This window comes from Felis catus, chromosome B1 (assembly GCF_018350175.1).
Source record: "Felis catus isolate Fca126 chromosome B1, F.catus_Fca126_mat1.0, whole genome shotgun sequence".
Classification (NCBI taxonomy): Eukaryota; Metazoa; Chordata; class Mammalia; order Carnivora; family Felidae; genus Felis; species Felis catus.
The window spans coordinates 139573958-139598552 of NC_058371.1; the positions used below are offsets into that span (position 1 = coordinate 139573958).

A 24595-nucleotide genomic window follows, 5' to 3' on the forward strand; every position below is an offset into this window, starting at 1 on the left:
TAAATCAAAAGCCCACAATAATTTTTTTTCACCTTATGCCCTCTTTTGGAGAAGTCCTTATCAAAACACCCCTTCATCACAGTGCTCCCTCCAATATCTAACTTTCTTCTCTCTAGACTCCCCCTCTGAAACTAATCAAAGTAAATAACTTACTTTTAGGTGCCATCACTTGTTTTTTTGTTTTGTATTGAGAGAAAGTGTGTAAGTGAGGGAGAGGGACAGAGAGAGAGGAAATAGAATCCCAATTAGGCTCCACACTGACAGCATGACCCCATGACCCCAAGATCATGACCTGAACTGAAATCAAGAGTAGGACACTCAACAGAGCCACCCAGGTACCCCACCATGGGTGCTCTATGATTACCAGACCAGAGGATTGGGATCTACGTGGGACTCCTCACCTGCACATTAGATAAGTTAATATAAGGTAATCTGATAGTAGAATCAAGCGTTTCCATGTTGGCACCAATTGGCAGACGGGCAGATGTTCATGTGTATTTTTCAAAGTGATTCTCCAGCAAATCTAGGCCCAGGGCATATTTGGCTCTAGGTCACCCTCTGCTGGCCCTGCTGTCAAGAAACTACAATAGACCTGGGAGGGAAAGGAGCAAAGTGACTTCCAGATGGGGCAAGAGGCAACATATGGGGCCCATCCCATTACAAAATCACTCAGAGAAGATTTGCAGATGAAAGGCCTTGGGATTCTAGCAACACTGGGTGGGGATTAGCCTCCCATGGTGGGTACTTAAGCAGCCTGATGACTTCCAGTTCTGGCCAGTTAAAGAGACTATTGCATGGAGTGAATACTCACTTTGATCCTCAAACACAAAATGGACATGTACACTTGCACTTTAACCGTGGCCCACTCCTCTTACTAGGAAATAGGGCACACCTCTAATAAAATATGAATATATTTTAATTCCTTATAAAATCTCACAAAACTCTGTCCACTTTTGCTCCTGATAAACATTTACTGATACAGAAAGAGAAGACTCCCCTGGTAGTCTATATAAGACACATCACATTGTACACATATACTTGGCATCATTTCAAATTTTTAAGAATAGAAGTCCTGCGTAACGATGTTGAATAAATTATCAAAATTTTATGTAAATTACCTGTGGTAAACAGAATGCCCACCTCCCAGGATGCCCATGCCCTAATTCCTGAAGACTGTGAACATGTTATATTACATGGAAAAAGGGACTTTGCAGATGTAATGAAGGTTATAGACCCTAAAACAGGGATATTATCAGGATAATCTAGATGAACCCAGTGTGACCACATAAGCCCCTAAAAGGAGAGATCTTTCTCTGGTTGGAATAAGGAAAGATGCTGCAGAAGGAGAACTCAGAGAGATTTGAAGGGCAAGAGAATCTTGACCTCCTCTTGCTGGAAGGGGACCACACAGAAAGCATGAGGAGGAATGTGGGCAGCCTGTAGGACCCCACAGCCCAGCCCCCAAAAGACCAGCCCCCAGAATGACAGCTGACAAAGAAATGGGGGTCTCAGGGTTCCACAGTCACAAGGAACTGAATTCGGCCAACAACCTGAATGCATCTGGAAGCAGATTCATCTTCAGAGCCTCCAGAAGAGGGCTCAGTCCAGCAAACACCAGGATTTCAACCGTGTGATGTACTGACCAGAGAACCCAGCTGAGCCAATGTACCCTTGACTTCTGACCCACAGAACATTATGAATAAAAACATTTGTGTTGTTTTAAGCCACTAAGCTTGTAGTAATGTGTTATGGCAGCATCAGATAACTAATACATTACCAAATGTCGATATATTAAATCCCAATATTCTATGGTAATGAAACACAGTAACTACTAGAACAATCAATTAAAATCGCACACTCCTGGAACTAGTTCATGTTCCACTCCCAAACGTTATGTGCTATAATAAACACATGAGAAATTTCTACTCATAATTTTGGGGTAGTTTAAAATTATACTTAAGAATAATACACCAATTTCTAAGTAATTGTCCTCTCCAACATTTACAACATTAGCATTCATTTTTAAAAGGTAAATAGATAATTGCTTTGTCACATCTTTTTTTTTTATTTTATTCTTTTTTTGAGAGAGAGGGAGAGAGAGAGAACTTGTGCGCAGAGGAGAGGAGAGGGAGGGAGGGAGGGAGGGAGGGAGAGGGGGAGAGGGGGAGAGGGAGAGGGAGAGGGAGAGGGAGAGGGAGAGGGAGAGGGAGAGGGAGAGGGAGAGGGAGAGAGAGAGAAAGAATCTTATGCAGGCTCCACACCCAGCACAGAGGCCCACATGGGACTCAATCTCATGACCCTGAGATCATGACCTGAGCCAAAATCAAGAGTCGAACGCTTAACCAACTGAGGCACCCAGGTGTCCTGCTTTGTCACATCTTTCATAATAGCTTATCAGTTGATATAGTTCACTTTAGGTGTACATCTCTTTTATAATATGTTTAATATACTTAATTAGATTCCTATTTTATGTAACTATATATTAGTCACATTAACAAAAGCCAGAGACCGTTAATAAAGTGAAATGAATCAATGTTCACAAAAATGTAAGAACATAAATGATGCCAAAGATGTAAAGGTCTCAAAAGTACAAAGAATTCTAAGACAAAAGTCATTCATATTTTTTACTATATAAATACATAAAGCCTATAACACTGCCTTACTTTCTAACAAGACTTTCAGTATAATGACTGTATTTGGGGACTTCTATTTCTTAAGTTAGTAGCTCAAAGCTACATGTGGCTTCCTGCAAGCATGTCACAGTTCCTTCAGTCCCTGGTCTGCAGAGCACATGCTGAGGATATTCTAAGTTCTACCCGCTCCGGCCCGTGTTCCTAAATGACAACAATGCCAGCGAGATTGGGCTTTTACAGAGACTCTACAATATAATATAAAACCCAGGTTGGAAACATAGACACTTACTTTTTCTGAGTTCTTTCAGCCAGCCTTGCAATCTCTATAGCTGCCTTCCTTGCTTCAAAATCTTCCCTTTTCACCACCTCTCCAGTCCCCCGGTAGCCTAGCTCCACCAACTGGCGAGCCAGGCCTTCATCCTAAAGAGAAAAATCAGTTGTAAGATTTGTGCACGAATTAGACATCTTATTTTATCCGATATATGCTGAATAAAGGAAAAAATCAGAATTATCTTAAAATGAGACATATTAGATATGAAAACTCAGAATCCTTTCTAACAATACTTTCATAAACATCTGATTTGTCATCCTTTTCCCACAGATGAAAGATGAAGAGGGGAAAAAAAAGGAAATAACATCAGTCACTAGATTTTCTCTAAGGGATTGGAGGACAAAAGTCTGTTGTGTTTTTAATCCATTTACAAGAGCAGCTGTAGGTAATTAATAGAGTATCTTTAAAACAATAAAACTGGAGACAATAGTACTCATACAAGAAAGACTTTTTAAAAAACCAATTGCACAAAAAGAGAATTGGGTTGCTCTCATAAAGTTCAACATTTCAGAGACTTCCTTCCTTGAGGTCAATGAACTGATGACACAGAGCATTAAAACTTCAAATACAAAATAAAGAGCAGATGAATTTCCTATTTAACTGGAAAGATATTGTTTCCATATAATGTTGGTACCAATAAAAACAGAAAAGTAGAAACCCAAGAAGATGGCAACAAAAAAGCTTCACGCTGAAAAAAGTTTCCCCACAATCCTTTAGGCCTTTTATATTACAGCTACTTGAAAAAACGTTCCACACATTTGTGTCACTTGCATAGCATTTTCAAAAATGAATAAATATTATTTCCCTATTATCTGAAGAGGTGTCATCTTACATTAGGTTGCTGATATAAGGACTAAAGTATTACATTTCAATATGTATACATTAATAATGTTCTTTATATCGGGGCACCTGGGTGGCTCAGCCGGTTGAGCGTCTGACTTCAGCTTGGGATATGATCTCAGGGTTCAGGAGTTCGAGCACCATGTCGGGCTCTGTGCTGACAGCTCAGAGCCTGGAGCCTGCTCCGGATTCTGTGTCTCCCTCTCTCTCTCTGCCCCTCTCCCACTTACTCTGTCTCTATCTCTCTCTCAAAAATAAATAAAAACATTTAAAATAAAAAAAAATAATGTTCCTTATATCTTCTTAGTTAAATATGACATAGCTGAACTATAGTGAAAACAGCATATATATATATATATATATATATATATATATATATATATGTATCTTTTTGTAACAGACACTTATTGAATACATCACTGTTGAATGAAAGAACCATCTGACAGGATTAAACGAGAAAACTTAAGATGCCTGGTTAATAATCTGTTCACCCCTCAGGGGCTGTTTTAAAGTTCCAACTATTGGGAAGAAAAAATTTAGACACTACCAACCTAGAAAACTTGCTACTGTCCTTTGCTAAGCATTAAAAGCAAATACAGTTGGCCCTCAAACAACAAAGGATGAACTGTGCAGGTTCACTTATGCACATATTTTTTTCAATAAATATATCGGAAAATTCTTTGGAGATTTGCAATAATTTGAAAAAACTCACAAATGAATCATGTAGACTAGAAATAATGAAAGAATCAAGAAAAAGTTACATGTGTCAAAAATGCATAAAATATAGAGACATACTGGTCTATTCTATCATTTACTACCATAAAACATACACAAATCTATTGCAAAAAGCTAAAATGTATCAACACTTACAGACTGTACATTATCTTCTCATTTGTCATGTCTGGTGTTAGTAACACATACATCGACAGTGTTCTGTATCCTGTACGACAATATTGATATAGGTACCAACAGACAATTCATCTTGTAAACAGTTGAGGTAAACTTATGGTTTGGATACATACCATACTGTGAGTGTATTTCCTCTTCTCTGCTGTTCTTGACATTCTTTTCTCTAACTTACTTGATTGCAAAAATAAAGCATATGATATATATGACATACAAAATATGTACGTGTGTATGTATGTTTAAGTTCTCTGTTCAACTGTTTATGTTCTCATTAAGGCTTCCAGTCAACAGTAGGCTATTGGTAACGTTTTGGGGGACTCAAAAGTTATATACAGATTTTCGACTGCACGGAGTTTGGTGCCTCTAACCTTTTTGCTGTTCAAAGGTCAACTGTAGTGAACTCTGCGTAGTAATGAAGATACGTCTGCCAAGCTAATATAGCCCAAAGCACCAGATCTTGGGAGGGTTATTTGTCTTTTTTCTGACTTGTTTCCCTTATTGTACGTGTTATTTTTAAGCTCTTTAGTGTGAACCACAAAAACTAAGCAAATGACTCCACCTAGTGGAATTAATATTTAATAGAAACAAAAAAAAACAATGATTTTAGATATGATTTACAAAAAAGATGATTTGAGTATAAGTTTGCATAAATCTATTACTAAACGTGGGCATATGGGAAGAATTCTCAGCTAAACTCTGTGAGACTGTGGGAGTTTTCCAGAAGAATATCAATGGCTTGTGATCAACACAGTATTTTACATAATAAAGACCATTAAAAAGTTGTTGTATTAGTTTCATATATTGGAGTGAATTGTGCATTTGTGTGCCTTACCTGGGCCACACAAAATGATCTGGGTAGTTCTACACTCATCTATGTTAATTTATATTGTAACAAGAAACAAGACCTACTGAGAAAATAAGGAGAAAGTTCAAGTTGGTTGCCTCACCAACCATTACCACTAGTAGAATCATAAGTCATCTGTCCACTTTATTTTTTTTATTTTTTAAATGTTTATTTTTGAGAAAGAGAGAGACAGTGTGAGTGGGGGAGGAGCAGAGAGAAGGAAACACAGAATCTGAAGCAGGTTCCAGACTCTGGGCTGTCAGCACAGAGCCCCACACAGGGCTCGAACCCACAAACCGCGAAATCATGACCTGAGCCAGTCTGAGGCTCAACCGACTGAGCCACCACCCAGACGCCCCCATCTGTCCACTTTAAATGGTCAATTATCTTTAAAGATATTATCTTTAAAGAGACAAACTACTAAAATATTTTTACTTATTCACATATTAAGCGTTTCTGGTGCTTTTCGTTCCTTTGTGTAGATCCAAGTTTCTTACTGATATGATTTTCCTTCTACCTAAAAAACTTTGACATTTTCTGTAGTGTGGGTCTGCTAACAAATTATCTTGGCTATTGTTTGACTGAAAAAAATATATTTCACATTCATTTTTGAAAGACATTTTTGCTGGATTAGTGTTCCAGGTTGACTTTTGACTTTTCAACACTTTAAAGATGTCATCCCATTGTCCCAAGCCTTGTATTACCTCTGAGAGGTATTTTATTTTACATAATGTATCCCTTCATTTTAAATTCCTTTAAGATCTCTTTATCACTGGTTTTCAACAATTAAGATAGTCCTTGGATTGGTTTCTCTGTGTTTATTCCACTTGGAACACATCATCTTCCTTGGCTCTATGGATTTATACTTTTCACAAAATTTGGAAACTTTTTAGCCATTATTTTTTTCAAATATAGTTTATCCCCTACTTCCCTCTGATTCCTCTGGGATTCCACTTACATTTATTTGGAAGGGCAAAAAGATGATGATGTTTTATAAACTCTAATGGTTTTGACTATAACAGTTCATCTTAGTAAAAATACATGATTAGCCATGATAATCCAAGTATATAAATACAGCAATATTTTTTTAAGTTTATTTATTTTGAGAGAGATAAAGTATGAGTGGGGGAGGGGCAGAGAGAGAGAGAGGGAGACAGAGGGAGAGAGAGGGAGAGAGAGAGAATCCCAAGCAGACTCTGTAGTGTCAGTGCAGAGCCTGCTGCCTTGAACTTACCAACCATGAAGTCATAACCTGAGCCGAAGTCAGATGCTTAACCAAATGAGCCACCCAGGTGCCCCAAGGCAGTGATCCTTTATTAATTGTTTTCTCATGTGATCATAAGTCTTTACTTCTGGATATTAGCAGTTTGGAGAGAGCTAGCTCTGAGGAGGCATAGTGCAAAACAGAATCCAGAGATGGCTTGCCCTTACGGAGAAGGCTTCCTTACTATACATGAACTGCAAAACAACTTGTGGCAAAGCAGAGGGCAGCAATTAAGTCTGTGGAAGACTTAACTCTGACTGGATGACTATTCTCCTGGAACAAATTTTAGACATCTCTCAGCTGCTGGGAGGGACACCTGGTCCCGAGGACGTACAATGGAATGGTGCCTTCCAGCTGATGCTGTGGCCTTGGACCTTGGCAGAGTTGGACTGGGACGGCAGGGTTCCATCCACCCCAGAAGCCCACAATACTGCTCAGGGTCCTACCTATTCCTAGAAGGCTACAGATGTGTGGCCTGGCATGCACAATTCACTACTGTAAGAGCCTTGGGGCTGTACTGTCCCCAGTCTTGGGCCAGAGCCCACTGCCACCCCCAGCCTGGCTGTCCCCCTGAGGCAAAGCACCTCTTATACTGTTCCTCTAGTGGGGTGAGGGGTAGATGAAGACTGGGATTTGGTGTCAGGTGGCAAGAGCTAGACTCTGAACAGGTGAGTCTGGAACAAGGGGGAGCCGGCGTCTGGGGTGCCGAGGTGTTTCTCATCCAAGAAAGGAAGGACGGGAAGGAGGAAAAAGAAAGGAAAGAAAAGGAAGGGAAGAGAAGAAAGGAGGAAGGGAGGGGAGGAGGAAGAAAGAAAAGGAAGGGGAGGGGAGGGGAGGGGAGGGGAGGGGAGGGGAGGGGAGGGGAGGGGAGGGGAGGGGAGGGAAGGGGAGGGAAGGGGAGGGAAGGGGAGGGAAGGGGAGGGAAGGGGAGGGAAGGGGAGGGAAGGGGAGGGAAAGGAAAGGAAAGGAAAGGAAAGGAAAGGAAAGGAAAGGAAAGGAAAGGAAAGGAAAGGAAAGGAAAGGAAAGGAGGGGAGAGAGGAAGGGGGGTAGGCAATGAGGGAGGCAGGAAGAAAGGAATGCAGGAAGGCAGGGAGGGTGGCTTGGTTTATGGCCACCCTTGACATTGTCCTGAGAGTACTGAGGCTCCCTTCACTTTTGTGTCTTTTGTTATTATGTTATTTACTGCTGGAGAAAAGAGTTATTATTGTAGTTCAATCTTTGATTTCTTCACTAAACTCACTGACTTGTTCTAATAGGGTTCCAGTTAATTTTCTTGTATTTTTTGTATCATGGCAGATAATCATACTACCTTTATAATAATAATATTCTGACTCCTTCTTCCAAGTATTTATGATACTTTCCTTTCATTGTAGCATTGCCGCAGCCAGATTACCAATAAAAAGTTAAGAGTACTCGCAACCATTTTTATCATGTTTCTATTCCCATGCTAAACTTTGAAATGTTTAACCACTGAATATGAGGTTTACAAGTGTTTGCTATATACTCTTCATCAAGTTATGATATGAGGAAGTTTGAAATTTTATCCTATGCTTTTTGTGCATCTATGGAAGTTATATTTTGGGGCGCCTGGGTGGCGCAGTCGGTTAAGCGTCCGACTTCAGCCAGGTCACGATCTCACAGTCCGTGAGTTCGAGCCCCGCATCAGGCTCTGGGCTGATGGCTCAGAGCCTGGAGCCTGTTTCCGATTCTGTGTCTCCCTCTCTCTCTGCCCCTCCCCCATTCATGCTCTGTCTCTCTCTGTCCGAAAAATAAATAAACGTTGAAAAAAAAAAAGAAGTTATATTTTTTTCTTTTTAAATTTAATGTCATGAGTTCATCCTTGCACTCCTATGATAAATCACACTAATCTTACTCTGATCTATTATTTCTTAATATATTCCTGGATTCATTTTATATTGCTTTTCATCCAGTTTATAAGGGAAATTAGTCTTTAGCTTTCTACTTTGTGCTATCCTTTCTGAATTGATGTCAGTATAATGCAAGTCCTAAACAATTATTTAAGAAAAGTACATCCTTGGGACACTTGGGTGGCTTAGTCAATTAAGCGTCCATCTCTTGGTTTCAGCTCAGGTCGTGATCTCATGGTTCGTGAGATCGAGCTCTGCGTCAGGCTCTGCCATCAGAGCCCGGAGCCTCCTTGGGATTCTCTCCCTCCCTCTCTCTCTCTGCCCCTCCTCCGCTCACGCATGCTCATGCTTTCTCAATAGATAGATAAATTTAAAAAAAAAAGAAAATTATATCCCTCATTTTTAGTGTTAATTATACAAGTCAGATATAAATACATTCTCCCTGTGAAAAGTTAAAAATGGCAGATGCAGTGAATTTGTATTCTGTCAACTTGGCTAAGCAGAAACTCAGTTTCCCATAATTTCCTCTCCTTTGGTATGTACAGGTTAGCTTGGGCCGTAAGAGACATCTGCAATAGATTTGGAAGGCACAAGAAGCAACCATGTTGTTCTAGTTCCTACAAGATCTTCTTCAGCTTCTCCAACTCCTGGGCCATGTTTAGCTCCATAACTGAAGATGCCAGCCTCTCCTGTAGGTCACCCCCACACCACAACTGACAGCCTGCTGCAAGTTCTAGTTCATCCTTGCAGGTCTCTCCATTTGCCCCTGTTCCCCCCCGTTTCTCATGTGCCTTTCCTTCCGGGCTGTGTGTCCTAGTGATTTCAGGCTTCAGCACCAGACACCAAAGAAACAGCCCTTCGCTCACCGTTTGAACAGTTCTCTTAACTGTATAAGGTCAACTCTCGGCACAAAATCATAAACGTGGAACACACACACCTATACATATATGTATTGTGTAAGTGTGCATGCGTGCGTGCCTGTGCGTGTGTTCTGCTTCTCTGACTGAACCCTGAACCACAATCAGCTACTGGCAATGATTCCAGAGGAAGAAGAATTGAAGGATGGGCTTTCTGATTAGTTCTGGGTGACCCGGCACAGGATCTCTGATCTCATTAAAGGCATTAAAGGCCCTGTTCCCAGTGTGAAGGAGTCCAATGCAGTCCCTGGGATGCAGAGGCAAAAAGATACCTGCCATGAAGACGAGGCTCTGGGTAACCAAGTGTTTGCTGCCATCTCTGCTGCCGGAGGACGTTTTACTGGCAACAAGAAACACGACGGGGTTGGTTGCCTCTCAGTTTGCTGAGGGCATTGGGGAAAAATGAGCTCAGGACTTGGGATTAGCCAGACACTTGGTAGCAAGTCAGTTAAGGGGGTATAGTTTCATGATTAAAAAAAAAATTCCCATAAGTGACAGTCTGCTATATATATGCAACTTTTCATATAATTATTACGCTTAGTATCTATATAAGAATTCTCTCTGTTAAATTTGCTCATTGCTCTGTAAGATTTTATTTATTTCTTATTGATTCACGGGGCTTTACTCTAGATAGTAGGTCCTGGTTGATTATACATTTTGCAAATACTTATTTGCAAGTAATTGCTTGCCTTTTGACTTATTTAGGACATATTTTGTCATGGAGTTTTAAATTTTTGGCAAGGAAATTATATAACAAACCTTAATAAAATATAGAGAAAATAATTCCATCAGTGTATTTACTAGGGAAAAAACAAGTTTGAAAATGAACAGCTAACCATTCTACTTCAAGAAAGTAGAGAAAGAATAGCAAAGGCACCTAAATAATATAGAAGTAAAGAATTAACAAAAACGACAGGAAAAATAAAATTGAAATTAAAATATATAAATCCAGTAAGTTTTGATTGCTTAATGAAAGTCAAAAGCCTATCCTTTTAAAAGACTAATAAAATAGATAACATTTGGCAAGATTGATGGTAGAAATAAAGAACATGCAAACAATTTTAAAAATCAGAAAAGATGGGGCGCCAGGGTGGCTCAGTGGGTTGAGTGTCTGACTTCAGCTCAGGCCATGATCTCACAGCTCATGAGTTCGAGCCCGGCATAGGGCTCTGTGCTGACAGCTTGGAGCCTGTAGCCTGCTTTGGATTCTGTGTCTCACCCTCTCTCTGTCCCTCCCCCCCGCTCACACTCTGTCTCTGTCTCTCTCTCTGTCTCTCTCTCTCTGCCAAAAACAAATAAACATTCAAAAAGAATTTTAAGAAAATCAGAAAAGAGCCATAAAACAGACAAAAGAAAACTATACAAATTTATAGCAATAAATTTGAAAAATTATTTGAAAATATATGAAGTATTTGCTCAAGTTACAAATTCAGAAAAGACCAGCAGGTCGTTTTAGAAGTCCCTCATTTCCTCCCCAAAAAGTCTTTCCTTTGCACTTCCATTTGAATGCTAAATAACTTATTTAGTCAGTCCAGGCAGGAAACAGATGACACATTTAAATGTAGTAATTGAAGGAAATTGAGTGGCTGAGTTAATTAACAAAGGTATAGACCGGGTTAAGAGAAATCCTGGAGAGATAATGAAGCACCCTGCAGCTAGCAACAGCAATAAGCTATTAATGGCCACTAACTAACTAGTCCAATAAGGTAAGAGGAGGGAACAGTTAATAGAGCCCAGGGAAACAGCCGTAGGGGTAGGGCCCGAAACTAAATTGTGGCTTTTTGTAAGAAAATATCCACTCCTAACCTACAGCACAGTATGGAAGGAGTCTGGGGGTGGGGGTGGGGGGGATGCCTAACCTCTCTCTTCTGCTGGCTTCTAATTTCTTGCTGGTGCCTCTTATTGGCTAAACCCAATTCGCCAAAGGGAAAGGGGGCCCAGTTGAAACAGGCAACAGAAATCAATCTCTGGGGCACAGAACAAGGTAGGGTATGACAGCATGTCGATCTCAAGGACCAAACAGAAAATATCTAACACAGCCACGGAAAGAATTCTAGGTCCAAAATAAAATTTTCTAGAAGTTTAAAGATAATTACTCCCTTTTCCTTTTAGGAATCGCTACTGGGAATGCAAAGTCTAAGATCAAGCTGATTTATAGGTACTCTGTAGACACTCTGAATTATTTTTTCAATTTGTATAAAATACACAAAATACAAAATTAACCATTCTAAGTATATAGTCCAGTGGCATTAAGTACATTCATACTGTTGTGCCATCATCATCCCCATCATCACCAGAACTCTTTCATCTTACAAAACTGAAACTCTGTACCAGTTAAACAATAACTCCCATTCTCCCTTTCCTGCAGACCTGGCAATGACCTTTCTACTTTGTCTCTGTGAATCTGACTACCCTAGGTACCCCATAAAAGTGCAATGACACAGTATTTGTCTTCTTGTGGCTAGATTATTTCACTCAGGATAATGTCCTCAAGGTTCAACTATGTTGTAGCATGTGTCAGAATTTCCTTCCTTTTAAAGGTTGAATAATATTTCATTGTAGATGTAGCACATTTTGTTTATGTATCGATCCGTCAATAGATACTTGAGTTGCTTCCACCTTCTGGTTGTTGTGAATAATGCTGCCATAAACATAAGTATACAGGGGTGCCTGGGTGGCTCAGTCGGTTGGGTGTCCGACTTCGGCTCAGGTCATGATCTCACGGTCTCGATGTTCGAGCCTCGTATCGGGCTCTGTGCTGATAGCTCGGAGCTTGGAGCCTGCTTCGGATTCTGTGTTCCCTCTTTCTGCCCCTCCCCTGCTCACGCCTCTGTCTCTCTCTCAAAAGTAAATAAACATTTAAACAAACAAACAAACAAACAAACATAGGTATACAAATATCTGTTCTAGTCTCTGCTCTCAATTCTTTTGGCTGTATACCCACGAGTGAACTTGCTAGATCATATAGTAATTCTAACTTCAATTTTTTGAGGAGCTGCCATACTGTCTCTACAATAAGTGCACCATTTTACACTGCCACCAGTGGTGCAGAGTTCCAGTTTCTCCATATGCTTGCTAACACATTACTTTCTGGGTTTTTTATATATATTTTTAAGTCTTATTTATCTATTTTGAGAGGGGCGGGGGGGGGGGGAGCATGAGCATGAGGGACAGAGAGAGAGGGAGAGAGAAAATCCCAAGCAGGCTCTGCACTGTCAGTGCGGAGCCCGATGCAGGGCTCAAACTCACAAACTGCGAGATCATGACCTGAGCGGAAATCAGGAGTCAGACGCTTAACCAACTGAGCCACCCAGATGCCCTATTTTCTGGGTTTTTTAAATGGCTATCCTGAAAGAGGTGAAATGGTATATCATTGTGGGGTGAGTTCTTTTAGTTGACAATGTTACATTAGTTTCATGTGTACAACTTAGTGATTTTACAAGTTTATACATTATGCTATGTTCACCACAAGTGTGTCCCATTGCATCTACCCCATTATACCATGATAATATCATTGATTATATTCCTTATGCTGTGCCTTGTATTCTCACATGACTTATTCCATAACTGGAAGCCTGTATCTCCCACTCTCTTTCACCCATTCTACTCACCCCCCACCCCCTTCCCTCTGGCAACCATCAGTTTATTCTCTGTATTTATCTGTCTGATTCTGCTTTTTGTTCACTTTTTTAAAAAATTCTACTTATGAGTGGAATCATGTTATTTGTCTTTCTCAGTATGACTTTTTTCACTTAGCATAATACCCTCTAGGTCCATCAATGTCGTTACAAATGGCACAATCTCATCCTTTTTCATGGCTGTGTAATACTCCATGTGTGTGTGTGTGTGTGTGTGTGTGTGTGTGTGTGTACGCTCACACACACGCACACCACATTTTCTAGATATTAACCCCTTATTAGATATATAATCTGCAAATATTTCCTCCCATTCTATGGGTTGCCTTTTCACTCTATTGATAGTGTACTTTGGTGCACAAAAGTTTTTAATTTTGATGTCATACAAGCCAATTTGAATTATTTTTGAATTACCATTTTATTCTCAGAATTATAAAATTCTACCACTATCTACCTAGGGATGAATCTTTTTCATTTATCCAGCTTAACAGCTAATGTTGTGTTTATCTGCAACACAGAAAAATTTTTTCATTATTCAATTGATTATCACCTTCATTTTCTGTATAATTTCTTTCCGGTAAGTTTATTAGATAGATATTGAGTATCATAAAACTATTCTTTCATATTTTCTTTCATAGAATTCTTTCTTATTTTCCTCTTTTTTTTTTTTTTTTTTACTATATTCTGGGTAACTATATCACCTTTAACTTCCAGATAATTAATTTGTCCTTTAAAAAGTGTTTATTCTATTAGCCCTTTCAAAAATGCTATCAATTATCAATATATTTTTATCAATTTTATCAATTATCAATTATATTTTTAAATTCTAAGAATTCTTTCTTGCTCTCTGCTCCCTTTTCATAGCAGTCTATTAGTTTGCTTATAGATTTGATAGATATTAAAATGCCGCTGAGATAGAAAATTAGAATTTATTTAAAGTTCTCTCTGGGTTTTAAATGTTTTGTTTGACATTAGTTACCCTCCTTACTCACCTTGGGCTATCTCTTTCGTGCTATTAGGTTTGCTCAAACATCTGTAGACACATATGAACAGAGGACTAGATTAACTGATATGGACTTTAGTGTGGATTCCCTCTAGTTGTACAGACCTAGTTCCCTAATTGGACTCACCTCGGAATAGGTGAGCTGTGGTGGCAGTTATGTGTAAAAGAGACTCCACTTGAAGATATGTGGGCATGAAGAAGGAAGCAAAGGTGGGTTATATCCCACCCTCTCCAACCTAACTGCTGAAATAAGAAGGGCTTGGCAAGGGGCACCTGGGTGGCTCAATTAGGCATCCTACTCTTGATTTTGGCTCAAGTCCTGATCTCGAGGTTTGCAAGATTGGTTTGCGAGATCGAACACTGCATTGGGCTCTGCACTGACAGTGAGGAGCCAGCTTGAGATTCTCTCTCCCCCACCTCTCTCTCTCTCTCTCTCTCTCTCTCTCTGTCCCTCCCCCCCCCAAAATAAATCAATAAATAAACCTAAAAAAAGAAGGTCTTGACAACAGATTCTATTTTTCTCTTCAGCACCTACTCTGAACTTCTAGCACTATTTAGTTACTCCGAGCTCAATTCTGATTATCTCTCAGGCCCCTTTACTCCCTCCAGGTCCCCTTATTAGACATGTATTTCGCTTTCTTTGGAGAACAGTTCTCTCATTTATTCTTGGGTTAAATACTGCCAAGCGTATATGCTACGTATAGCGTGTACCTCTGCCTTAGCTATGTAGAATTAACGTTCATATCTAGCACATGAATGCATTTCAAAGAATAAGCACTTTTCAAACCTTGCGATCAATATTTAAGTAAGCTTGTAAGAAAAATCTTGCTAACATGATCTCTGGAGCCCAAAAATCCACCACAATGCAGAATTATGCTGTTGCAGACACGGGGTTCGGGGAGTTGGCTACAAGACACAAATCCTTCAGAGATTCGGCTGTGGTTTGGCACCACCCAGTGGCGCTTGTTCTGCCTGGCCTAAATAGGAAGGAGGCATTCAAGGGCTGAGTCTTGGCTCCCCACCAGCAGAGTCTCCAGGCCAGTGCGCCTTTAGTCGGCCTGGCCTGGCAAGATCCCAGGGCTATAGGGATCCACCGTTCACCTCCTGCCTCTCAGGACCTCTCAGCCTGGTATTTTCCAGCCCATCCTGGTTCGCCTCCCCGAAGACAAGAACTCTCTGCCGCCCCCACTCCATTATCTCCCCCACCCCATCAAACACACACCTTTAAAGACGAGGGGAGGAAGATGGTTGCTGAGTGGAAGACAGTGGCCAACCCCATGACGTCTAATTTTGCAGTATAGCAGGATCTTTTTTACTCTCAATATTAGTTGTGATTCGCAGCTCGATAAACATCAATCAGGAATATGCCTACATATTCCTGTAGTGCCTACCCATAATTAAGCGTACGAGAGTGGGGTGGAGGTTTATGGGCCCAGATGCCCTATATGACACCAGATACACCAGGTTGGTGTCGCCACTTGCCCTGGAAGGCTACTCTCTTCTGTTCTTTACTACAAAGTGGCAAAGCAAAGAGAAACAGCGTGCCAGACCTGCATTACAGCCCAGAGCAAGGGTCTCCGCAGGTGTCCGCATCCAGCCACCTCCTCGCAGGCAATGACTTTGGAAAGAATGGGCCGGGAGGCCTCATGTGAGAGGGAAAGACAGATTTTGAAGACTCCCTGCGGGCGTGCGGGCGCACCCGCATGTTTCCACACGGGCCGCCACCTCCAGGGACCCGAATTCTGGCCGGACTGAGGCCGTACGGGGCGGGTTCAGGACCGGGTGATTCAGCTCCCCGCCCCTCTGGCGCCGCCGTCAGGATACTGCGGCGCCTGACGTCGCCGGAGTCCACCGCCAGGGGGCGACCACTCCATGAATGGGGGATCGGGAAGGACTAAGAGGAAAGCGGGGTCCACTCTGCGGTGCCGCAGTTCTTACCTCCAGGTAGTACAGGTCCACGGAAGTGATCTGCGAGTCGAGGAAATCTTCATAAGTGTTGAACTGAGTGACTATGTTGTCCACGGCCGTCAGCCTCTCTTCCTGGTCCATCTTGTTGCCTTAGCCGAAGCGTCCCTAGCGACAGAGGCGCCAGCGTCAGGTCAGGAAGTTCCACCCCCTTCGTGTCTTCTTCCCGATCAGTTGGGAACCGGTGCGGAGCCTCGGAAGTTAACCCCACCCCCACGCCCCGTGTTCGTTACTGAGTTTCGTGTTTCCCCGTAACTCCTAGGAACGCGGTCTCAAATTACCCGCTTCAAATTCAAGCCTGACACCCGTCAGCTGATTCAAACCTTGGTGAAACGTGGAGCCACGTGAGAGATGCAAATTGCAATCCAAAATTAAATATTATGAGACTGCCAGCATGTGTCGACAAAATATTCTAGATCAGCACTCTTAATCTCATTCTAACGCAATGTTATGCGGACAAAAATACCGAGGTTAGCACTCAAGAAAGTGAAGGTCTATTTTTGCAAGAAGGGTATCTAAAAACTGAAGTCTTTGGAAATGGTCTTGTATCCAAAAACAATAAAATATTTAATGATTTGTTACATTATTTTTAAAAATAAAACTTAAAGGCAAATTATTGCTAATGTTTGGATATGAGGAAGAATTTATGAATTTCCCAAATGAAAGAAATTCAGTGAGAATATCTTTGAAAACCTCTTTTGGCCCCAATTGCTAGTTTTTTAAACTTGTTTTTTTTTAACTTTCAATAAGCACACAATGAAAGACCTTGCCTTTGTTGAAGCTGCCTTTTTTAAAGGGTAAGTAAGATATCTGTGGAAAATTAAAAAGGAAATGTTCTTACTAAAGACATTCCCCTTAGAACAAAGTTGCATTTTTTAAAATGGATTTAAAGTAATCTAAAGTGGCAGCTGGTGAAACTTCAGAATTCTTATTTGGATTTTAGTATTTTACAAATCATATTTGCAAATTAACACACAGTACAATACTGAGCCTCTGGTAGTTGCTCTTTAAGTACTTACAGAATTGATTCTGAAGATTTTCAGGTGTGCTAAAAAGGTTTCTTTTAATGAAGATATCTGGTAAGATCCTTGGCAGTCAGCTTTCCCAATTTAAAAAAGGTCATCTCAAAAATCACGGTGTCACAAATGTACAAATTTTAAGTGATGTGGGCACAATAATTTCTAAGATATTACCGACTTATTTTTTTTTAAGTTTACTTATTTATTTTAGAGAGGGAGAGAGCAGTGGTGTGTGGGGAAGAGGGACAGAGAGAGAGTACCAAGCGGCCTCTGCGCTCAGCACGGAACCCAATGAGGCTCAATGCCACGACCGTGAGTTCATAATCTGAGCTGAAATCAAGAGTCGGACACTTAAGGGACTGGGCCACCCACGCACGCAGAATCACTGACTTGTTTTTTAATTAATGAATTATCTTTTGAAATATTTTAAAAGGCATTTTGGACATTTTTTTAATTCAATTTAATCATTGCATTCAGGAAACCAGAAAGGATAGAGAAACCCTGAGCACTCAAAATACAACAAAAAAGAGGGATGCCTGGTACAATGTGCCTACTGTACTGAGTAGAGCATGCAACTCCTGATTTCAGGGTCATGAGTTGAAGCCCCATGTAGGGCATGGAGCCTCTTTAAAAAAAAAAAAGACAAAAGTACAACAAAAACAACAATAATAAGAACATTTATTGAACACTCCCTGCACGTCAAGCACTGTGGTAAGTGCCAACAATGAGTTACATCCTTAACTACTATTTGTGTTACAATTAACAACCACCAACTTAACATCATCTAATATCTGAAAAGATATGAAAATTCAAATAGCCCAAGAATGAAAAGAAATCATTCTTGCAGCTTAAGACATTCTAATAAGGGGCAAAACTTTCAATATTCTCTATCGTCTAGAGAAATTCTATAAGTCACTCCTGAAAGAAGCATTATTTAGTGTGAATTGAGCACAAGCAAAGGCCTGGAAAACTTTCAGCCACTTACTGTATACAGAAAATACAAGTATTTGCTTTCTTGTAATATTACTAAGACCTTACGATGTGCCAGTTCTGTTCTAAATACTTTCTACACATCAACTTGTTTAATCATGACAACAAATCCACTAGAAAAAATAGCGTTAGCATGATTCACAACATAGAGTGAATCTAAATGAATTGGTTTGAAATCTTAAAGATAAAAATAGCAACACAACTTATGAATCCTGATTTCCCACAAAGGGAAGCTAAGGTAAGTAGAGGTTTGAAGAGCCACATGGAATTCATTACAAAAGTTGTGTTTTTTTTTGTTGTTTTTTAGAAAAAAATATATATATGTTTTTTAGAAAAAAATATATGTATATATTTATGTATATCCAATTGAGAAAGGCAACATGAACTTAGCACAAATAACAGGAGCAAAAGGGATGCATATTCTAAGATGTGGAGGAAAGAAAGATCAGGTTCTGCGTAGGGGAAAGCTGCACATTGTTTTGATGTTATGAGGGGGCCCCTAAGACGTGTAGAGGAAAAGAAGGTTCCCGGAGGAAGAAACTTGGTCGGAAGGCTTTGAGTGCTAGGTTGAAGAGTTTGCAAAAGGTAGTAATCATGTCCTTGAAAAAGGCTAGGCTACAATAACAATGGCTTTGAGTGATGATCATGCACTACTGAAAAAATTCTGTCTTCCTGTCAAAGTGTCTGGGTGCCTATATTTATATTGATTATGTTTGCTTTAAGGTCCTCCTCCATCAAGATTTCATCACTTTCAAGAAGCAGTAAAGCATCTAGAAAATCTCAGGTTCGTTAAACTATAGCACTTTGATTACAAAGGCCTGTATTTTAGTAAAGTGTGCGGTCTTTGTTTGAATATTATACTATTATGATCCATTGGGACTGTGCATTTTCAGTGGAAACCTCATTAAATTTACTATTTGGTAAACAAGTCTTTGATGAGGTAAGCTCTAAAGCACCCAAATTTAAACAATTATGCAAATACTTTCAGCCAATGAGTCTAGCTGTGTCTCCTAACTCAAAACATTTAGGGTGATTTTCAACAAATAAGTTTCTCTATGAATATTTAAAGAGAAAAAGAAAGTTTAGAAGTTTAGCCTTGTTCCTTACAGAAAGGCTTGAATTATTGTAGGTTTAATTCAATTGTCTTTTGTTTAACTTTCAATTTAAGTTCAAAACTACTTTTTGACAAGTGCCTGAGAAAAAGACAGTAAGAGAGAAATTAATGAGCTTCAGCAAGTCCCTATTTCCAACTGCAAAGTCTTTGTTATGATTGGGAAATACTTTACTTTGGAAAACAATGCATTCCTACTTAAAGTCTGGGATTTTTAAAGATTGAAACCTGGAATTTAGCCACAAATCCCAGCAATTTCATTCCTTGCAAAAGGACCAGCAAGGAAAAAATTTTTAAAAAATTAAAAAATAAAAATTAAAAACAAGTACCAGCAAGGATTATGTATATTCACAGTAAAACTCGAAAATGTAAATGAGAATAAATATGTGCTATGTGAGAATAACAGGATATATGCCATATTTAGGTTGGTGTTGAGTAGGAAAAAAAAAAGCACAAGGGTAAAACAAAGGTCAGGAATGTAGGAAAAATCTAAGTATAAGTGTGTCTTTAAAATAAACAGGCATTGGTACTGTACTTACCCGGTAGAACTATGTAAAAGAATTTCAGGGGTGCCTGGGTGGCTCCATCAGTTAAGTGGCTGACTTCGGCTCAGGTCATGATCTCACAGTTCAGGAGTTCAAGCCCCACATTGGGCTCTGTGCTGACAGCTCAGAGCCTGAAGCCTGCTTGGGATTCTGTTTCTCTCTGTCACTCCCCTGTTCATATTCTGTCTCTCTCTCTCTCTCTCTCTCTCTCTCTCTCTCTCAAAAATAAACATTAAAAAAATAAATAAAAAGTAAAAGAATTTCAAATTAAACTCTACAGTTTTCTATTTCCAGCTGTTCAGCAATATACTATGGTGTCTGGGAAAATGAATAGAAAACATACTTTTGGTAGGTTGACAAGATCGGAAGCGGAATGCCTTGCTTATTATGTCCATGGGATGCTAAACACTCTGAGTAAGAACTTGAGGCTCTATTAAGATGGACTTAACACATTATCATCACTTAAGAAAGAAAAACATATGCTTGCTCTAATAAGATAAGAAATTTGTGTGTGTTGTTGCCCAATTGCTTATTAAGTTTCCGTGGATTGCAAATGAGCACTATTGCTTAATCATGAACCAAGGAGAGCTCTTTTGTGCTTTGTAATAATGATGACATTGAATTTATTTAAGATATTTCTTGTGATGAGATCACTGGACCTTCACACCGTCTCAGTTATTCCAAAGTGCTGGAGTTCTGGTTCCACAGCTTCTCCATCTGGAGACACAATGTTTTCCTATGCCATAAGTCCCAAGTTTTCTCTTCTCTTGACTGTATCTAACAGTGTGTAAGGAAGGATCCAGAAGAGAGAAAGACAAGTCCCAGGAGCAGGGTTGACGGGTCTTAGCAACTGATAAAAGTTGAAAATTACTACTGTGCTATGAGATAGATGAGAGATGTCCTAGCTACAATCATCTCTTTGGAACAGAGGAAAACTTGGCCTCTCAATGGCTCTTAGAAGGTTTGTCTAACAATTTCACTGAAAAGTCCCTCAACTTGTTTGTCTACATGGGAATTAGGATCTACTTATAACAAAACTTCCCTTGAGTGGCCAGTCTCAGAAAACATCACGTGGAAATAGAGGGCCACCGCTGCCGATGCAAAGCTGCCTATTTCAAGTGGGGGTACTCAGCACTGACACCACAGTCCTAACTGTTTTGTCCCTTCGATTCACTCTTATTTTCTACTGTGCCTTTCCCTATTTTCTCTTCTGTCTTTAATCCTGCATCCTCCTGTTTCAAAGCAGGTAATCTTGACTTCTATTCCACAAAGGAATAAAGTAAAAGCCATCAGATTAGATACCCTTCATTCAGATACACAAGCTTACTCACACCTCGGTTCTTCTTCCCTTTTGTTTCAAAGGAAGAGATTTACATCCTCTTAGGCCTCTCCTTCTGCCTTCCCAGGATTTCTTATTTTGATTATCCCCTCTATCATTACTTTCTCTCTCTTCTCCTTCCTTTCACTTCTCTCAAAATCTCCCCCCTCTCCCCAGCCTCTTTTCCATTTTAAACCCAACGAAAGGAAATTAAAAACAAGCCTCTCAACTCCACCGCCCACTTCAGCTATGGACTCTCCCACCTTTCATAGCAAAGCTTCTTGAAAGAGTTAGCTTCAATCACTCTCTCCCTTTTCTTACCTTCCACTTTCTGCCCAACACATTTCATCCAGTTTTACACACAGTTCCACTGAAATTTGTTACCAGTCAGTTATGACTTCCTTGCCCTTGAGGGTCAATGGACATATTTTTTTTTTTTCTGTCCTCATACTACTTTGATTCTCAGGTGCACTGGGTCTTGTGAGCACTCCTTTTTCTTCAAAAGTTTCCCTCACATTACTTAGCCTTGAGACTAGTTGGTTGGTTTTCCGTCAGCTTTTTTTTTGTTTGTTCATTTTTTAGGGTTTCTTTTTGCTGGCTCCCCTTCCCCTTAACTACTTTTTAAATTTTTTTTTTAATGTTTTTTTTTTTTTTTTTTTTGAGACAGAGAGAGACAGAGCATGAACGGGGGAGGGTCAGAGAGAGAGGGAGACACAGAATCGGAAGCAGGTTCCAGGCTCTGAGCTGTCAGCACAGAGCCCGACACGGGGCTCGAACTCACAGACCGTGAGATCATCACCTGAGCCGAAGTTGGACGCTTAACTGACTGAACCACCCAGGCGCCCCCCCTTAACTACTTTTTAAAAATTTAGAATGTCTCAGGGTTCTCTCCTAGGCCTTTTTCCTGCCTCTTTACCGTCTCACTTTGAGATCACACCCAGGTCCATAACTTTACTTCTGGCCTGCACGCATATGGTTCCCAAATCTAGAACTAGCCGGGTTACCTTCTTGAGCTCCAATGAAACATCCAACTTCTTACCAGATACCACTGGATGTATAACGTGTGTAAAATTGGCTTGTTTCTCTTCCCCTGCTCCTCATCTTGCTCCTACCCCAGGGTTCCCTCTGTCAACATACGGCCTCCCCTTCTTTTGGTGGTTCTTGGAAAAAATCTGGAAGACAGTCATGACCCTTGCCTCTCCTTCACCCCTGAAATACGCAGTCTATTATTTTAGTCTCCCAAGTATATCTCTCGTAGGCTTCGATTTCTTCCCAGTCCCGTTGCCATTGCTTCCTTGACTAAGCCAGAGACTGACACCAACACTCCCAAAATAGCCTCTTTCCTGGTTTCCTTATACCCCACTGGCTCCATTCTACTCGTCCCAGTGTAATCAGTGATTGTTTAAAAACACTGATATTATTTCATCATGTTCCTCTGACAACTTCCATTGTCTTCCCATTGCCCTTAGAATAATATTTTTTTAAAACATGGCTTACAAGGCCCTCCACATTCTGACTCTCCTCTGACCCCTCCGTCTCACCCATGACATGTTCCAACTACACTGGACTGCCTTCAGTTTTTAAAGAAGCCACAATTTCTTTTGTCACTGGATCTTTAAATATGCTGTTGGCCTCTACCTAGAACATACTTTCAAAGCACACATTCTTTTAAATATTAGTTCCATTTTACAGATATTGGTATAGACAGAAGTATGGAGATGTAGTAATTGATCTTCTCTTATATATTCCCAGAGCAGTTTCTACTCCCCTCATTGTTATGAACATCTCACTTATAAGGTATTTGCAAAATGTCTATACTCCTTGTTAGAATCTATACACATGAGGGGCGCCTGGGTGGCTCGGTTGGTTGAGCATCCGACTTCAGCTCAGGTCATGATCTCACGGTCCATGAGTTCGAGCCCCGCATCAGGCTCTGTGCTGTCAGTTTGGAGCAAGGAACCTGCTTCGGATTCTGTGTCTCCCTCTCTCTCTGCCCCTCCCCCACTCACGCTCAGTCTCTATCAAAAAATGAATAAACGTTAAAAAAATAAAATATTTACAAAAAAGAATCTATACACGTGAAGGCAAAGACTTTATCATCCCTGTTCACCTCCATTTTCTCAGCATCTGACTTGGCACCTGAAATATACTGGGTCTTCAAAACATTTGCTGAATAGGGGCACCTGGGTGGCTTAGTTGGTTAAGCATCCGACTTTGGCTCAGGTCATGATCTCACAGTTTGTGAGTTGGAGCACCATGTTGGACTCTGTGCTGACAGCTCAGAGCCTGGAGCCTGCTTCAAATTCTGTCTTCCTATCTCTCTGCCCCTCCCCCACTAGCGCTCTGTCTCTCTCTCCTTCAAAAATAAATAAACATTAAAAAAATTTTTTTAAGTTGCATAAAAAACCATTTGCTGAATAAAAGTTTCCTGTATGTTTTACTCATTCACTTCTGGAAACTACCAAGTAAAAGGCAATACACTCAGTGTGAGAACTATAAACAACCTAAATGTTAGCACCCAAGTTTTAGAAAGGTGCTTTACATTACTAGCATAATAATGACATAAGACAAATGATATTTTTGAAGCACTATGCAAATCCAGAGCAGCTAAAAGTCACTTCTAACTGGAAGATTCAACAAAAGTTTAAAGCATAACATGGCCTTTGTAGTAAATTTGAAGTATTGAGATAGGAATATGGGACTCTGAATAAATGTCCATGTGACATGGTCAGAAGCTGACCATGGTGAGATTTGTCAATTTAATAAACTCCAACTGTATTGTCCAAGTACAGGAGAATCAAAAGAAATGTTTGGAAAGAAATGCTAATCAGAATTGTACTTTGGAAAGATTATCCTGACAGCAGCAAATGACTGGAAGGTTGGCAGAAAGACCTCTTAGATCTAGAAGAGAGGAAGGAAGGGAGTCGGAGTTGGAAAGTAAGTGGAAGAAAGACAGATTCAAGAAACCTTGGGGGAAGGAATTCTATAGAGCAGTAACTGAGTTCAAGTTTAATACCTACTTTTTACACCTGAGTAAGATTAAAAAAGATTTTCATTTTCAATCAAACTTACACCGGCTTAAAATGAGAAATACATCAATGTGGTTGGTTTTTAATGAAAACTTGCTGATACTTAATAAATTCAAATAATGAGGCACCGACTTGAAGATAAAAAATTCAGATGAAATTTCAGAAGAAAATAAAAAGTGACATCTTTAAAACCCCAGATACAAGGTGGAAACAGGCTGGCTCTCTGAGGAGTATATTTAGCCCCTCTAAAATACGCAGTGACCTCTATAGAATTCCTAAGAGGAGAGGCTGGATCTATTTTAAACCACTGTCTTCTTTCTAGCCTCTGAGTACAATGTCAGAGCTCATTAGATATTCAAGTATTTTTGCAGCCATG

The 24595-nt window shown here is 40.2% G+C and overlaps 1 protein-coding gene across 4 annotated transcripts in view; it reads right to left on the bottom strand.

The window, feature by feature from the left end:
* The window catches only part of CFAP299 (cilia and flagella associated protein 299), a 586991-nt gene extending 570672 nt beyond the window's left edge, over nucleotides 1–16319 (bottom strand). For 3 of the 4 annotated variants that reach the window (XM_019829323.3, XM_003985248.5, XR_002156231.3), the window contains exons 1-2: nucleotides 16181–16319; nucleotides 2923–3053 (exon numbers count right to left, since the gene is read on the bottom strand). In XM_019829323.3, coding sequence (XP_019684882.1) covers nucleotides 2923–3053; nucleotides 16181–16291 — 242 coding nt within the window. In that variant the 5' untranslated portion in view covers nucleotides 16292–16319. Of the gene's footprint in view, nucleotides 1–2922; nucleotides 3054–15792; nucleotides 16142–16180 lie in introns of those variants that run through there. The other variant, XM_045056173.1, reaches the window with a different exon arrangement.
* Nucleotides 16320–24595: the final 8276 nt, after the last annotated feature.